At 44.2% G+C, this 16,982-nt stretch overlaps 3 protein-coding genes across 3 annotated transcripts; all 3 read right to left on the bottom strand.

Annotated features, from left to right (window-relative positions):
* Positions 1-133: 133 nt before the first annotated feature.
* LOC142996508 (tripartite motif-containing protein 16-like) lies at positions 134-2,950 on the bottom strand. The gene has a single exon (XM_076147459.1). The coding sequence runs from the start codon at positions 2,850-2,852 to the stop codon at positions 1,194-1,196; it is 1,659 nt and encodes a 552-aa protein (XP_076003574.1). The 5' UTR covers positions 2,853-2,950; the 3' UTR covers positions 134-1,193.
* A 1,437-nt stretch (positions 2,951-4,387) lies between these two features.
* On the bottom strand, positions 4,388-12,172 carry LOC142996265 (uncharacterized). Its single transcript, XM_076147205.1, has 2 exons — positions 10,127-12,172; positions 4,388-7,398 (listed from the first exon to the last, which is right to left on the bottom strand). The coding sequence occupies exons 1-2, from the start codon at positions 11,901-11,903 to the stop codon at positions 5,585-5,587; spliced, it is 3,591 nt and encodes a 1,196-aa protein (XP_076003320.1). The 5' UTR covers positions 11,904-12,172; the 3' UTR covers positions 4,388-5,584.
* A 1,163-nt stretch (positions 12,173-13,335) lies between these two features.
* On the bottom strand, positions 13,336-16,792 carry LOC142996459 (E3 ubiquitin/ISG15 ligase TRIM25-like). The gene has a single exon (XM_076147456.1). The coding sequence runs from the start codon at positions 16,289-16,291 to the stop codon at positions 14,609-14,611; it is 1,683 nt and encodes a 560-aa protein (XP_076003571.1). The 5' UTR covers positions 16,292-16,792; the 3' UTR covers positions 13,336-14,608.
* Positions 16,793-16,982: the final 190 nt, after the last annotated feature.

Raw genomic sequence — 16,982 nt, 5'->3', positions numbered from 1 at the left:
CCTTTAACGTTTCATCTTCTCTTATATCTTCAGTTCATTCTCTTTTAAAGATGAGTTCCTCTGTTTATTCTGAATTTTCCCAATACTGACTGAACTCTGTGTAATGAGCATGGAAGTAAAACAGCGATTCGGCTTTGAAATAGTTTTTATTTTTATTGATTGATGCATTTCCTTGGTTCCATCCATTAGTTTGAGTCTGCTGAAGCATTCTCATTCAGTGTTTACATGTACAGAAGATATTCACCTCATCATGGGTTTGTCAGCATCCTGATTAGATTGACTGTTACATTTATTTGGAACTCTTACTAAATATCTATGGTCATTATAACAAAAACATCTTATCAAGTATTCAGATCAAATAACAGAGAGCAGAAGTTTGTACAGCAGCAATAAAGGGGAATGGAAAATATACACACACTCCAAAATGTGCAACAAGACATTCAAATACTCATGTTTCCTTTTTTCTGGTCTCATTTTAAGGACAACAGCGTCTCTAAAGGCCCTCAAATACAAAACAACACTGACATTCCAGTTATTGGAGGACAAAGTGGATCAATCATGGAGATTACCATTGCATTAAAGAAAAAGAGAAGAACACATTTGAATGTTCCTTATAGCTGATTATATAATAAAACAATGTTTGAGTTCAGAACAACCAATCAGACGACAGATCAGCAACAAAGATGGAGACGTAAAGTAGCTGAGTTATCTTTAATCACTCCTGTCTACAAGTCTCATCTTTTCTAGAGGAAACATGTTGAGAGCAGCAGGAAGGGTTTGATTAGAGTCAGGTCCTCTCTGTGTGGAGGACATGTTCTCCCCGTGTGTGTGTGTGTGTGTGTGTGTGTGTGTGTGTGTGTGTGTGTGTGTGTGTGTGTGTGTGTGTGTGTGTACCCTGCCTCTTAACCAGTGAGCGCTGGGTCAGACTCCAGCACCCCTGTAACCCTACACAGCTACGGAGAATGAATGAAAAGCAATGTTCACTTCATCACCAGTAGAGACAGATGGAGAAAAGAGCGCCGCCTACTGACAAAACAGAGAAACAGTAACACTCACACTGTTTGACTGAAAGGTGAACTAAGTGCAGAGCAGGAACAGCACAGTGACGAGCACGGAGCAACAAAGACACACACTACATTCATTGAAGAAGGAAAACACACAATCTCACCCATTCACTCTGTGATGACTCCTGTCTACTGACTGAACTCAGCTGTGCCTCCATCATCCCAGAGCCAAAGTCCAGCATAGAGCGGCTGAGTGAATGTGGTCTGGACTCTGTGGAGGAGAGTCATGGTGTCAGAGACGCTGTAGAAGGACAGAAGACCTGCAGGCTGATCCAGGTACACTCCTACTATGGAGGAGGGAGGGACTGAGAGAGGAGTGAAGATACTATTATGTCTGAAATAACAACTGTTGTTGGAATGATTTAATGACCAAGACTTTTCATTGTTTCCAAATATACTTTCACGCCCTCCTCTTCTAATATCCTTGTATGTCACTGCTACTACAACTCCTCCTCCGCTCCACTCCACCTCCCAGTAACAACGTCCAGTCAGACTCTCTGTACTCAGGACCTGAGACCTGTAAGTGAATCTGTCTGGATGAGCAGAATATGACTGAGGTTTCTTCATATATGTTAATTTTCTCTTCCCCTCAGATAATAACAGACGTATGTTTGCTGTGTTTGGATCCATTGTGATTTCCTGTGAATATCTTAAGAATCCAGCTCTGGTCTTGGGCTCTGGTGACAGTAAAACATCCAGATCAGTCAGTGTCAGTGAGATCTTGGTCCATCCCTCACTCAGCATGTTCTGTATTTGATCTCTGACCTTTGACACAGCCGCCGTCACCTCCTCAAAGTGCCTCAGAGGACGGATATTGATGCTGGCTGAGTGTGTAGATTCACTGAGATGTGGCAGTGAGGGGTAATTGTGTAGAAACTGGATGTGATCCTCTGTGTGTGACAGCTGCTGCAGCTCAGCGTCTTTCCTCCTCAGCTCAGTGATCTCCTGCTCCAGCTTCTCCTGAAGCTCTTCAGCTCCACTCACTTCCGTTTTCTGCTGGGATCTGATCTGCTGCTTCACATCAGAGCTTCTTTTCTCCATGAGACGGATCAGCTGGCTGAAGATCTCCTCACTGTCTCTCACTGCTTTATCAGCAGACTGATTGATGTCCTTCACCTCCTGCTGAAGCACCTTCACGTCTTTCTGTCTGTCCTGGATTCTCTGCTGGACTTGTTGTCGACTCTCCCCGAGCTCTCTCTGCCTCTCCTTCTTTTCTGCTGCAGCTGAGACTGTGTGGTGACCTTTATGTCCATCCATAGAGCAGAGATAACAGATACACTGCTGATCAGTGCGGCAGAACATCTTCATCACCTCATCGTGAAGAGAGCAGATGTTCTCCTGAAGCTTGTTGGAGGGCTCCACCAGCTTGTGTTTCTTTAATGGAGCTACATCATAGTGAGGCTGGAGGTGTTGCTCACAGTAAGAGACCACACACTGCAGACAGGACTTGATGGCTTTCCGTTTTCTCCCAGTGCAGAAATCACAACCAACATCTGCAGGTCCAGCATAGCAGCGATCAGCAGGAGCAGCTTGGAGTTCTGTCTTCTTCAGCTCCTCCACTAAATCTGCTAACATGGTGTTTCTCACCAGGACAGGCCTCGGTGTGAAGGTCTGTCTGCACTGAGGGCAGCTGGGGATTTTCTCCTCCTCCTCTTCATCCCAGTAGTTGTTAATACATCTCCTGCAGTAGCTGTGTCCACAGGGAATAGTCACCGGCTCCTTCAGCAGATCCAGACAGATTGAACAGGAAAACTTTTCTTGATCCATCTGAATTCCTTGCTGCGCCATTTCACCTCTCAGTGACAGTGAACAGGTGAGTTTCACTTCCTCTGAACTCAGAGCCGTTTGTTCTCTGATCCCAACCCAAACTCCTCCTTTCCTGTTTCCTCTCTGATCTACAGTGCATGTGGCTTATCAACTCTTGCTCAGCACTTGTTGGTCACACTCGTCTGTAGAGTGCAGATCTGTGAAGGGGAGGAACCAGGAAGTCTGAGCCCAGGGTGGAGCTGAGCAGGAGGAGGAGCGAGGACACGTCAGGCCTGTGACTCATTCCAGGAAGAGAAGCAGTTTCCTTGTTAGGTTGATGGCAGAATACTGAAGCAGATATTGTTGTTTCATTCTTGTCTTCATTGTGTTTGATTGTTCTCAGGTTCATAAATGTACATTGTTCCAGTGGTTCTGTTGGTTGATGGTTGCTTTGATGGCTGCTTTTCTAAACAGTTTAAGCTCTTTTACAAATGAAATCCCCTCACTGAGGCCATACGTCTGATTGAAGGAGGGGAGGAGGGCCGAATGAAGTAAAAACAAAAGGAAGGTAGAGAACATATTTCTAATGACACATTTCCTCTGGGTGCTCCTGTTCCTTAGGTTAGCTCAGGTGTGTGTACGTGTGTTTGGTGTGTGTGTATGTGTGTGTATGTGTGTGTATGTGTGTGTGTGTGTGTGTGTGTGTGTGTATGTGTGTGTGTATGTGTGTGTGTGTGTGTGTGTGTGTATGTGTGTGTGTGTGTGTGTGTGTGTGTGTGTGTGTGTGTGTTTGTGTGTGTGTGACTGAGTTTTTCGTGTGTGTGTGTGTGTGTGTGTGTGTGTGTGTGTGTGTGTGTGTGACTGAGTTTTCAATGTGTGTGTGTGTGTGTGTGTGTGTGTGTGTGTGTGTGCGTGTGCGTGTGTGTGTTACTGAGTTTTCCATGTGTGGGTGTGTGTGTGTGTGTATGTGTGTATGTGCGTGTGTGTGTGACTGAGTTTTCCATGTCTGTGTGTGTGTGTGTGTGTGTGTGTTTGTGTGTGTGGGTGTGGGTGTGTGTGTGTGTGACTGAGTTTTCCATGTCTGTGTGTGTGTGTGTGTGTGTGTGTGTGTGTGTGTGTTTGTGTGTGTGTGGGTGTGTATGACTGAGTTTTCCATGTGTGTGTGTGTGTGTTTGTGTGTGTGTGTGTTCATAAATATTTGGTTGCATCGGGGTTTTAAGCAGGAGTTCATATTTTCACCTGGTACATTACTTACAAGCACCAACCAGGAAATAGAATTCATCTTTATTCTGTCCGTCAGTTTAAGGCCAACTAATAAGTTCAGCACTAAAATAATAACAAGCAAATAGTTTGAGGAATTTAATCCACATATACACAAAAAAGATGACGATGTAGAACTTTAGAGAAACAAATTTACTAAACAAAGCTAAGGGCTCATGCAAAGGCAGAGTGAAGTAATACATTACATACATACATTACGGTCATTTAGCAGACGCTTTTATCCAAAGCGACTTACAATAAGTGTGTTCAACAAAGGTAGATAAAAGAACTTCAGGTCACAAGAAATCGTAAGAAATCGTAATGACTGAAGTTCAACATTTGTCAAAAATGCAAAGTTTAAAGATGACAACAGAAATGTCCTTTAACGTTTCATCTTCTCTTATATCTTCAGTTCATTCCCTTTTAAAGATGAGTTCCTCTGTTTATTCTGTATTTTCCCAATATTGACTGAACTCTGTGTAATGAGCATGGAAGTAAAACAGCAATCCGGCTTTGAAATAGTTTTTATTTTTATTGATTGATGCATTTCCTTGGTTCCATCCATTAGTTTGAGTCTGTTGAAGCATTCTCATTCAGTGTTGACATGTACAGAAGATATTCACCTCATCATGGGTTTGTAAGCATCCTGATTAGATTGACTGTTACATTTATATGGAACTCTTACTAAATATCTATGGTCATTATAACAAAAACATCTTATCAAGTATTTAGATAAAATAACAGAGAGCAGAAGTTTGTACAGCAGCAATAAAGGGGAATGGAAAATATACACACACTCCAAAATGTGCAACAAGACATTCAAGTACTCATGTTTCCTTTTTTCTGGTCTCATTTTAAGGACAACAGCGTCTCTAAAGGCCCTCAAATACAAAACAACACTGACATTCCAGTTATTGGAGGACAAAGTAAATCAATCATGGAGATTTCCATTGCATTAAAGGAAAAGAGAAGAATACATTTAGCTGATTATAAAATAAAACAATGATTGAGTTCAGAACAACCAATCAGACGACAGATCAGCAACAAAGATGGAGACGTAAAGTAGCTGAGTTATCTTTAATCACTCCTGTCTACAAGTCTCATCTTTTTTAGAGGAAACATGTTGAGAGCAGCAGGAAGGGTTTGATTAGAGTCAGGTCCTCTCTGTGTGGAGAAGTGTGTGTGTGTGTGTGTGTGTGTGTGTGTGTGTGTGTGTGTACCCTGCCTCTTAACCAGTGATCGCTGGGTCAGACTCCAGCACCCCTGTAACCCTACACAGCTATGGAGAATGAAAGCAATGTTCACTTCATCACCAGTAGAGAGAGACGGAGAAAAGAGCGCCACCTACTGACAAAACAAAGAAACAGTAACACTCACACTGTTTGACGGAAAGGTGAACTAAGTGCAGAGCAGGAACAGCACAGTGACGAGCACGGAGCAACAAAGACACACACTACATTCATTTAAGAAGGAAAACACACAATCTCACCCATTCACTCTGTGATGACTCCTGTCTACTGACTGAACTCAGCTGTGGCTCCAGGAAAACAAAGCCTAATTCCAGCATAGAGCGGCTGAGTGAATGTGGTCTGGGCTCTGTGGAGGAGAGTCATGGTGTCAGAGACGCTGTAGAAGGACAGAAGACCTGCAGGCTGATCCAGGTACACTCCTACTCTGGAGGGGGGAGGGACTGAGAGAGGAGTGATGATACTGTTATGTCTGAAAAAACAACTGTTTTTGAAATAATATAATGACCAAGACTTTTCATTCTTTCCAAATCCACTTTCATCCCCTCCTCTTTTAATATCCTTGTATGTCACTGCTACTCCAACTCCTCCTCCGCTCCACTCCACCTCCCAGTAACAACGTCCAGTCAGACTCTCTGTACACAGGACCTGAGCATAGTCAGTGAATCTGTCTGGATGATCAGAATATGACTGAGGTTCATTCATCCATGTCACTTTTCTGTTCCCCTCAGATAATAACAGATGTGTGTGTGCTGTGTTTGGAGCCATTGTGATATCCTGTGAATATCTTAAGAATCCAGCTCTGGTCTTGGGCTCTGCTGGTGACAGTGAAACATCCAGATCAGTCAGTGTCAGTGAGATCTTGGTCCATCCCTCACTCAGCATGTTCTGTAGTTGATCTCTGACCTTTGACACAGCCGCCGTCACCTCCTCAAAGCGTCTCAGAGGACGGATATTGATGCTGGTTGAGTGTGTAGATTCACTGAGATGTGGCAGTGAGGGGTAATTGTGTAGAAACTGGATGTGATCCTCTGTGTGTGACAGCTGCTGCAGCTCAGCGTCTTTCCTCCTCAGCTCAGTGATCTCCTGCTCCAGCTTCTCCTGAAGCTCTTCAGCTCCACTCACTCCAGTTTTCTGCTGGGATCTGATCTGCTGCTTCACATCAGAGCTTCTTTTCTTCATGAGACGGATCAGCTGGCTGAAGATCTCCTCACTGTCCCTCACTGCTTTATCAGCAGACTGATTGATGTCCTTCACCTCCTGCTGAAGCACCTTCACGTCTTTCTGTCTGTCCTGGATTCTCTGCTGGACCTGTTGTCGACTCTCCCTGAGCTCTCTCTGCCTCTTCTTCCTCTCTGCTGCAGCTGAGACTGTGTGGTGACCTTTATGTTCATCCACAGAGCAGAGATAACAGATACACTGCTGATCAGTGCGGCAGAACATCTCCATCACCTCATCGTGAAGAGAGCAGATGTTCTCCTGAAGCTTGTTGGAGGGCTCCACCAGCTTGTGTTTCTTAAATGGAGCTACATCATAGTGAGGCTGGAGGTGTTGCTCACAGTAAGAGGCCAGACACTGCAGACAGGAGTTGATGGCTTTCCGTTTTCTCCCAGTGCAGAAATCACAACCAACATCTGCAGGTCCAGCATAGCAGCGATCAGCAGGAGCAGCTTGGAGTTCTGTCTTCTTCAGCTGCTCCACTAAATCTGCTAACATGGTGTTTCTCACCAGGACAGGCCTCGGTGTGAAGGGCTGTCTGCACTGAGGGCAGCTGGGGATTTTCTCCTCCTCTTTTTCATCCCAGCGGTTGTTAATACATCTCCTGCAGTAGCTGTGTCCACAGGGAATAGTCACCGGCTCCTTCAGCAGATCCAGACAGATTGAACAGGAAAACTTTTCTTGATCCATCTGAATTCCTTGCTGCGCCATTTCACCTCTCAGTGACAGTGAACAGGTGAGTTTCACTTCCTCTGAAATCAGAGCCGTTTGTTCTCTGATCCTAACCCAAACTCCTCCTTTCCTGTTTCCTCTCTCTGATCTACAGTGCATGTGGCTTATCAACTCTTGCTCAGCACTTGTTGGTCACACTCGTCTGTAGAGTGCAGATCTGTGAAGGGGAGGAACCAGGAAGTCTGAGCCCAGGGTGGAGCTGAGCAGGAGGAGGAGCGAGGACACGTCAGGCCTGTGACTCATTCCAGGAAGAGAAGCAGTTTCCTTGTTAGGTTGATGGCAGAATATTGAAGCAGATGTTGTTGTTTCATTCTTGACTTCATTGTGTTTGATTGTTCTCAGGTTCATAAATGTACATTGTTCCAGTGGTTCTGTGGGTTGATGGTTGCTTTGATGGCTGCTTTTCTAAACAGTTGAAGCTCTTTTACAAATGAAATCCCCTCACTGAGGCCATACGTCTGATTGAAGGAGGGGAGGAGGGCCAAATGAAGTACCGTAATTTTCGGACTATAAGACGCACCTGACTATAAGCCGCAGAAGCTAAATTGAATGATGTGTACATATATAAGCCGCACTGGACTATAACCCGCCGTTTTTTTTAATGTTTAATTACCATATGTAAGGGTTCGTGTACAGAGGGGATTGTCGGGAAAGAGGCGGCTGTTTGAGGAAGCTCCCATTTATTAACATTTCAACAAACAAGTTGCATATTTGCATAACGTTTTCAAGTGTTACCATTTAGTGCAATAGTAGCTACAGAACATGTACTATGCTGTGTAAACTGTACTGTATCACATAGCGTTTCAGACACACAAACTTTTCAACTTTCAAACTTAAACGGTGCGCTCCCAGCGCACGTACCGGCAGTGATCTACAGCAGTGGTCCTTGGCATGAAAAAGATTGAAAACCACTGATCTACATTATAGCCTGCAGCAGTACCCTAACAAAAAACAAAGCTCACAGCGCTTGACGAGGCAATATCAATTTCCATAATGAGGGTGTCTCACAAACTGTCTCGCTCTCGTAATGTCCGTCTGTCTCGCTGTCGTTCTGTCTCTCGTACCACTCGCGGTTCCACTTTTACTTTTGCGCGCTCTTTTCCGGGCTGTAACCTGTAAAATCCATAGATTTAGGAATTGTCCTAGTGGCCGTTAGCTGTAAAAATCCATAGATTAGCCGCACCGTTATATAAGCCGCAGGGTCGAAAAATGGGGAAAAAGCCGCGGCTTATAGTCCGAAAATTACGGTAAAAACAAAAGGAAGATAGAGAACATATTTAGAATGACACATTTCCTCTGGGTGCTCCGGTTCCTTAGGTTAGCTCAGGTGTGTGTGTGTGTGTGTGTGTGTGTGTGTGTGTGTGTGTGTGTGTGTGTGTATGTGTTTTCATAAATATTTGGTTGCATCGGGGTTTTAAGCAGGAGTTCATATTTTCACCTGGTACATTACTTACAAGCACCAACCAGGAGTTCTGTCTGTCAGCTAAAGACCAACTAATAAGTTCAGCACTAAAATAATAACAAGCAAATAGTTTGAGGAATTTAATCCACATATACACAAAAAAGATGACAATGTAGAACTTTAGAGACACAAATTTACTAAACGAAGCTAAGGGCTCATGCAAAGGCAGAGTGAAGTAATGACTGAAGTTCAACATTTGTCAAAAATGCAAAGTTTAAAGATGACAACAGAAATGTCCTTTAACGTTTCATCTTCTCTTATATCTTCAATTCATTCCCTTTTAAAGATGAGTTCCTCTGTTTATTCTGTATTTTCCCAATATTGACTGAACTCTGTGTAATGAGCATGGAAGTAAAACAGTGATCCGGCTTTGAAATAGTTTGTTTTTTTATTGATTGATGCATTTCCTTGGTTCCATCCATTAGTTTGAGTCTGCTGAAGCATTCTCATTCAGTGTTGACATGTACAGAAGATATTCACCTCATCATGGGTTTGTAAGCATCCTGATTAGATTGACTGTTACATTTATATGGAACTCTTACTAAATATCTATGGTCATTATAACAAAAACATCTTATCAAGAATTCAGATCAAATAACAGAGAGCAGAAGTTTGTACAGCAGCAATAAAGGGGAATGGAAAATATACACACACTCCAAAATGTGCAACAAGACCTTCAAGTACTCATGTTTCCTTTTTTCTGGTCTCATTTTAAGGACAACAGCGTCTCTAAAGGCCCTCAAATACAAAACAACACTGACATTCCAGTTATTGGAGGACAAAGTGGATCAATCATGGAGATTTCCATTGCATTAAAGGAAAAGAGAAGAATACTTTTGAATGTTCCTTATAGCTGATTATATAATAAAACAATGATTGAGTTCAGAACAACCAATCAGACGACAGATCAGCAACAAAGATGGAGACGTAAAGTAGCTGAGTTATCTTTAATCACTCCTGTCTACAAGTCTCATCTTTTCTAGAGGAAACATGTTGAGAGCAGCAGGAAGGGTTTGATTAGAGTCAGGTCCTCTCTGTGTGGAGGAGTGTGTGTGTGTGTGTGTGTGTGTGTGTGTGTGTGTGTGTGTACCCTGCCTCTTAACCAGTGATCGCTGGGTCAGACTCCAGCACCCCTGTAACCCTACACAGCTATGGAGAATGAATGAAAAGCAATGTTCACTTCATCACCAGTAGAGAGAGACGGAGAAATGAGCGCCACCTACTGACAATACAAAGAAACAGTAACACTCACACTCTTTGACCGAAAGGTGAACTAAGTGCAGAGCAGGAACAGCACAGTGACGAGCACGGAGCAACAAAGACACACACTACATTCATTTAAGGAGGAAAACACACAATCTCACCCATTCACTCTGTGATGACTCCTGTCTATTGACTGAACTCAGCTGTGGCTCCAGGAATATAAAGTCTAATTCCAGCATAGAGCGGCTGAGTGAATGTGGTCTGGACTCTGTGGAGGAGAGTCATGGTGTCAGAGACGCTGTAGAAGGACAGAAGACCTGCAGGCTGATCCAGGTACACTCCTACTCTGGAGGGGGGAGGGACTGAGAGAAGAGTGATGATACTGTTATGTCTGAAAGAACTACTGTTGTTCATATAATATAATGACCAAGACTTTTCATTGTATCCAAATCCACTTTCATCCCCTCCTCTTTTAATATCCTTGTATGTCACTGCTACTATAACTCCTTTCCTGCTCCACTCCACCTCCCAGTAACAACGTCCAGTCAGACTCTCTGTACTCAGGACCTGAGAGCAGTGAGTGAATCTGTCTGGATGATCAGAATATGACTGAGGTTTATTCATCTTTGTTACTTTTCTGTTCCCCTCAGATAATAACAGACGTGTGTGTGCTGTGTTTGGATCCATTGTGATTTCCTGTGAATATCTTAAGAATCCAGCTCTGGTCTTGGGCTCTGCTGGTGACAGAGAAACATCCAGATCAGTCGGTGTCAGTGAGATCTTGGTCCATCCCTCACTCAGCATGTCCTGTAGTTGATCTCTGACCTTTGACACAGCCGCCGTCACCTCCTCAAAGTGCCTCAGAGGACGGATATTGATGCTGGCTGAGTGTGTAGATTCACTGAGATGTGGCAGTGAGGGGTAATTGTGTAGAAACTGGATGTGATCCTCTGTGTGTGACAGCTGCTGCAGCTCAGCGTCTTTCCTCCTCAGCTCAGTGATCTCCTGCTCCAGCTTCTCCTGAAGCTCTTCAGCTCCACTCACTTCAGTTTTCTGCTGGGATCTGATCTGCTGCTTCACATCAGAGCTTCTTTTCTCCATGAGACGGATCAGCTGGCTGAAGATCTCCTCACTGTCCCTCACTGCTTTATCAGCAGACTGATTGATGTCCTTCACCTCCTGCTGAAGCACCTTCACGTCTTTCTGTCTGTCCTGGATTCTCTGCTGGACTTGTTGTCGACTCTCCCCGAGCTCTCTCTGCCTCTCCTTCCTCTCTGCTGCAGCTGAGACTGTGTGGTGACCTTTATGTTCATCCACAGAGCAGAGATAACAGATACACTGCTGATCAGTGCGACAGAACATCTTCATCACCTCATGGTGAAGAGAGCAGATGTTCTCCTGAAGCTTGTTGGAGGGCTCCACCAGCTTGTGTTTCTTGAATGGAGCTACATCATAGTGAGGCTGGAGGTGTTGCTCACAGTAAGAGGCCACACACTGCAGACATGAGTTGATGGCTTTCCGTTTTCTCCCAGTGCAGAAATCACAACCGACATCTGCAGGTCCAGCATAGCAGTGATCAGCAGGAGCAGCTTGGAGTCCTGTCTTCTTCAGCTGCTCCACTAAATCTGCTAACATGGTGTTTCTCACCAGGACAGGCCTCGGTATGAAGGTCTGTCTGCACTGAGGGCAGCTGGGGATTTTCTCCTCCTCCTCCTCTCCATCCCAGTAGTTGTTAATACATCTCCTGCAGTAGCTGTGTCCACAGGGAATAGTCACCGGCTCCTTCAGCAGATCCAGACAGATTGAACAGGAAAACTTTTCTTGATCCATCTGAATTCCTTGCTGCGCCATTTCACCTCTCAGTGACAGTGAACAGGTGAGTTTCACTTCCTCTGAAATCAGAGCCGTTTGTTCTCTGATCCTAACCCAAACTCCTCCTTTCCTGTTTCCTCTCTCTGATCTACAGTGCATGTGGCTTATCAACTCTTGCTCAGCACTTGTTGGTCACACTCGTCTGTAGAGTGCAGATCTGTGAAGGGGAGGAACCAGGAAGTCTGAGCCCAGGGTGGAGCTGAGCAGGAGGAGGAGCGAGGACACGTCAGGCCTGTGACTCATTCCAGGAAGAGAAGCAGTTTCCTTGTTAGGTTGATGGCAGAATATTGAAGCAGATGTTGTTGTTTCATTCTTGTCTTCATTGTGTTTGATTGTTCTCAGGTTCATAAATGTACATTGTTCCAGTGGTTCTGTGGGTTGATGGTTGCTTTGATGGCTGCTTTTCTAAACAGTTGAAGCTCTTTTACAAATGAAATCCCCTCACTAAGGCCATACGTCTGATTGAAGGAGGGGAGGAGGGCCAAATGAAGTACCGTAATTTTCGGACTATAAGACGCACCTGACTATAAGCCGCAGAAGCTAAATTGAATGATGTGTACATATATAAGCCGCACTGGACTATAAACCGCCGTTTTTTTAAATCTTTAATTACCATATGTAAGGGTTCGTGCACAGAGGGGATTGTCGGGAAAGAGGCGGCTGTTTGAGGAAGCTCCCATTTATTAACATTTCAACAAACAAGTTGCATATTTGCATAACGTTTTCAAGTGTTACCATTTAGTGCAATAGTAGCTACAGAACATGTACTATGCTGTGTAAACTGTACTGTATCACATAGCGTTTCAGACACACAAACTTTTCAACTTTCAAACTTAGACGGTGCGCTCCCAGCGCACGTACCGGCAGTGATCTACAGCAGTGGTCCTTGGCATGAAAAAGATTGAAAACCACTGATCTACATTATAGCCTGCAGCAGTACCCTAACAAAAAACAAAGCTTACAGCGCTTGACGAGGCAATATCAATTTCCATAATGAGGGTGTCTCACAAACTGTCTCGCTCTCGAAATGTCCGTCTGTCTCGCTGTCGTTCTGTCTCTCGTACCACTCGCGGTTCCACTTTTACTTTTGCGCGCTCTTTTCCGGACTGTAACCTGTAAAATCCATAGATTTAGGAATTCCCCTAGTGGCCGTTAGCTGTAAAAATCCATAGATTAGCCGCACCGTTATATAAGCCGCAGGGTCGAAAAATGGGGGAAAAGCCGCGGCTTATAGTCCGAAAATTACGGTAAAAACAAAAGGAAGATAGAGAACATATTTAGAATGACACATTTCCTCTGGGTGCTCCGGTTCCTTAGGTTGGCTCAGGTGTGTGTGTGTGTGTGTGTGTGTGTGTGTGTGTGTGTGTGTGTGTGTGTGTTCATAAATATTTGGTTGCATCGGGGTTTTAAGCAGGAGTTCATATTTTCACCTGGTACATTACTTACAAGCACCAACCAGGAGTTCTGTCTGTCAGCTAAAGACCAACTAATAAGTTCAGCACTAAAATAATAACAAGCAAATAGTTTGAGGAATTTAATCCACATATACACAAAAAAGATGACAATGTAGAACTTTAGAGACACAAATTTACTAAACAAAGCTAAGGGCTCATGCAAAGGCAGAGTGAAGTAATGACTGAAGTTCAACATTTGTCAAAAATGCAAAGTTTAAAGATGACAACAGAAATGTCCTTTTAACGTTTCATCTTCTCTTATATCTTCAATTCATTCCCTTTTAAAGATGAGTTCCTCTGTTTATTCTGTATTTTCCCAATATTGACTGAACTCTGTGTAATGAGCATGGAAGTAAAACAGTGATCCGCCTTTGAAATAGTTTGTTTTTTTAATTGATTGATGCATTCCCTTGGTTCCATCCATTAGTTTGAGTCTGCTGAAGCATTCTCATTCAGTGTTTACATGTACAGAAGATATTCACCTCATCATGGGTTTGTCAGCATCCTGATTAGATTGACTGTTACATTTATATGGAGCTCTTACTAAATATCTATGGTCATTATAACAAAAACATCTTATCAAGTATTCAGATCAAATAACAGAGAGCAGAAGTTTGTACAGCAGCAATAAAGGGGAATGGAAAATATACACACACTCCAAAATGTGCAACAAGACCTTCAAGTACTCATGTTTCCTTTTTTCTGGTCTCATTTTAAGGACAACAGCGTCTCTAAAGGCCCTCAAATACAAAACAACACTGACATTCCAGTTATTGGAGGACAAAGTGGATCAATCATGGAGATTTCCATTGCATAAAGGAAAAGAGAAGAACACATTTGAATGTTCCTTACAGCTGATTATATAATAAAACAATGATTGAGTTCAGAACAACAAATCAGACGACAGATCAGCAACAAAGATGGAGACGTAAAGTAGCTGAGTTATCTTTAATCACTCCTGTCTACAAGTCTCATCTTTTCTAGAGGAAACATGTTGAGAGCAGCAGGAAGGGTTTGATTAGAGTCAGGGCCTCTCTGTGTGGAGGACATGTTCTCCCCGTGTGTGTGTGTGTGTGTGTGTGTGTGTGTGTGTGTGTGTGTGTGTGTGTGTACCCTGCCTCTTAATCAGTGAGCGCTGGGTCAGACTCCAGCACCCCTGTATCCCTACACAGCTATGGAGAATGAATGAAAAGAGCGCCACCTACTGACAAAACAAAGAAACACTAACACTCACACTGTTTGACTGAAAGGTGAACTAAGTGCAGAGCAGGAACAGCACAGTGACGAGCACGGAGCAACAAAGACACACACTACATTCATTTAAGAAGGAAAACACACAATCTCACCCATTCACTCTGTGATGACTCCTGTCTGCTGACTGAACTCAGCTGTGTCTCCAGGAAAACAAAGCCTAATTCCAGCATAGAGCGGCTGAGTGAATGTGGTCTGGACTCTGTGGAGGAGAGTCATGGTGTCAGAGACGCTGTAGAAGGACAGAAGACCTGCAGGCTGATCCAGGTACACTCCTACTCTGGAGGGGGGAGGGACTGAGAGAAGAGTGATGATACTGTTATGTCTAAAAGAACAACTGTTGTTGAAATGATATGATGACCAAGACTTTTCATTGAATCCAAATCCACTTTCAGCCCCTCCTCTTTTAATATCCTTGTATGTCACTGCTACTACAACTCCTCTGCTCCTCTCCACCTCCCAGTAACAACGTCCAGTCAGACTCTCTGTACTCAGGACCTGAGACCAGAGTGTGAATCTGTCTGGATGATCAGAATATGACTGAGGTTTCTTCATATGTGTTACTTTTCTGTTCCCCTCAGATAATAACAGACGTGTGTGTGCTGTGTTTGGATCCATTGTGATTTCCTTTGAATATCTTAAGAATCCAGCTCTGGTCTTGGTCTCTGCTGGTGACAGTGAAACATCCAGATCAGTCAGTGTCAGTGAGATGTTGGTCCATCCCTCACTCAGCATGTCCTGTAGTTGATCTCTGACCTTTGACACAGCCGCCGTCACCTCCTCAAAGTGACCTAGAGGACGGATATTGATGCTGGCTGAGTGTGTAGATTCACTGAGATGCGGCAGTGAGGGGTAATTGTGTAGAAACTGGATGTGATCCTCTGTGTGTGACAGCTGCTGCAGCTCAGCGTCTTTCCTCCTCAGCTCAGTGATCTCCTGCTCCAGCTTCTCCTGAAGCTCTTCAGCTCCACTCACTTCAGTTTTCTGCTGGGATCTGATCTGCTGCTTCACATCAGAGCTTCTTTTCTCCATGAGACGGATCAGCTGGCTGAAGATCTCCTCACTGTCCCTCACTGCTTTATCAGCAGACTGATTGATGTCCTTCACCTCCTGCTGCAGCACCTTCACGTCTTTCTGTCTGTCCTGGATTCTCTGCTGGACTTGTTGTCGACTCTCCCCGAGCTCTCTCTGCCTCTCCTTCCTCTCTGCTGCAGCTGAGACTGTGTGGTGACCTTTATGTTCATCCACAGAGCAGAGATAACAGATACACTGCTGATCAGTGCGGCAGAACATCTTCATCACCTCATGGTGAAGAGAGCAGATGTTCTCCTGAAGCTTGTTGGAGGGCTCCACCAGCTTGTGTTTCTTGAATGGAGCTACATCATAGTGAGGCTGGAGGTGTTGCTTACAGTAAGAGGCCAGACACTGCAGACAGGAGTTGATGGCTTTCCGTTTTCTCCCAGTGCAGAAATCACAACCAACATCTGCAGGTCCAGCATAGCAGTGATCAGCAGGAGCAGCTTGGAGTTCTGTCTTCTTCAGCTCCTCCACTAAATCTGCTAACATGGTGTTTCTCACCAGGACAGGCCTCGGTGTGAAGGTCTGCCTGCACTGAGGGCAGCTGGGGATTTTCTCCTCCTCCTCCTCTCCATCCCAGTAGTTGTTAATACATCTCCTGCAGTAGCTGTGTCCACAGGGAATAGTCACCGGCTCCTTCAGCAGATCCAGACAGATTGAACAGGAAAACTTTTCTTGATCCATCTGAATTTCTTGCTGCGCCATTTCACCTCTCAGTGACAGTGAACAGGTGAGTTTCACTTCCTCTGAAATCTGAGCCTTTTGTTATCTGATCCTAACCCAAACTCCTCCTTTCCTGTTTCCTCTCTCTGATCTACAGTGCATGTGGCTTATCAACTCTTGCTCAGCACTTGTTGGTCACACTCGTCTGTAGAGTGCAGATCTGTGAAGGGGAGGAACCAGGAAGTCTGAGCCCAGGGTGGAGCTGAGCAGGAGGAGGAGCGAGGACACGTCAGGCCTGTGACTCATTCCAGGAAGAGAAGCAGTTTCCTTGTTAGGTTGATGGCAGAATATTGAAGCAGATGTTGTTGTTTCATTCTTGTCTTCATTGTGTTTGATTGTTCACAGGTTCATAAATGTACATTGTTCCAGTGGTTCTGTTGGTTGATGGTTGCTTTGATGGCTGCTTTTCTAAACAGTTGAAGCTCTTTTACAAATGAAATCCCCTCACTGAGGCCATACGTCTGATTGAAGGAGGGGAGGAGGGCCGAATGAAGTAAAAACAAAAGGAAGATAGAGAACATATTTAGATTGGCAGTCTAACAGGATTGTTAGTTCCTTGTTGCTTGTTGTTATGATTTCTTCATTCACATTAGTTTAGTTAACAGACTTAGTCTTTATTTGCCAATACCAAGTAGGGGCGAGACAAACATCTGTTACTGTATTGTCACACATT

The sequence above is a fragment of the Genypterus blacodes genome, unplaced genomic scaffold, assembly GCF_046128005.1.
Source record: "Genypterus blacodes isolate CSIRO-AG114 ecotype Tasmania unplaced genomic scaffold, CSIRO-AGI_Gbla_v1 ptg000005l_1, whole genome shotgun sequence".
Lineage (NCBI taxonomy): Eukaryota > Metazoa > Chordata > Actinopteri > Ophidiiformes > Ophidiidae > Genypterus > Genypterus blacodes.
This window is presented reverse-complemented; position numbering and strand designations above follow the sequence as displayed.

Coding starts and splice junctions, on each gene's coding strand:
- LOC142996459 (XM_076147456.1), bottom strand. CDS start 16,291: ATGGCGCAGCAAGAAATTCAGATGGATCAAGAAAAGTTTTCCTGTTCA.
- LOC142996508 (XM_076147459.1), bottom strand. CDS start 2,852: ATGGCGCAGCAAGGAATTCAGATGGATCAAGAAAAGTTTTCCTGTTCA.
- LOC142996265 (XM_076147205.1), bottom strand. CDS start 11,903: ATGCACTGTAGATCAGAGAGAGGAAACAGGAAAGGAGGAGTTTGGGTT. Junction 7,399..10,126: donor TGGAGCCACAGCTGAGTTCA/GTCAATAGACAG, acceptor GACGAGTGTGAC/CAACAAGTGCTGAGCAAGAG.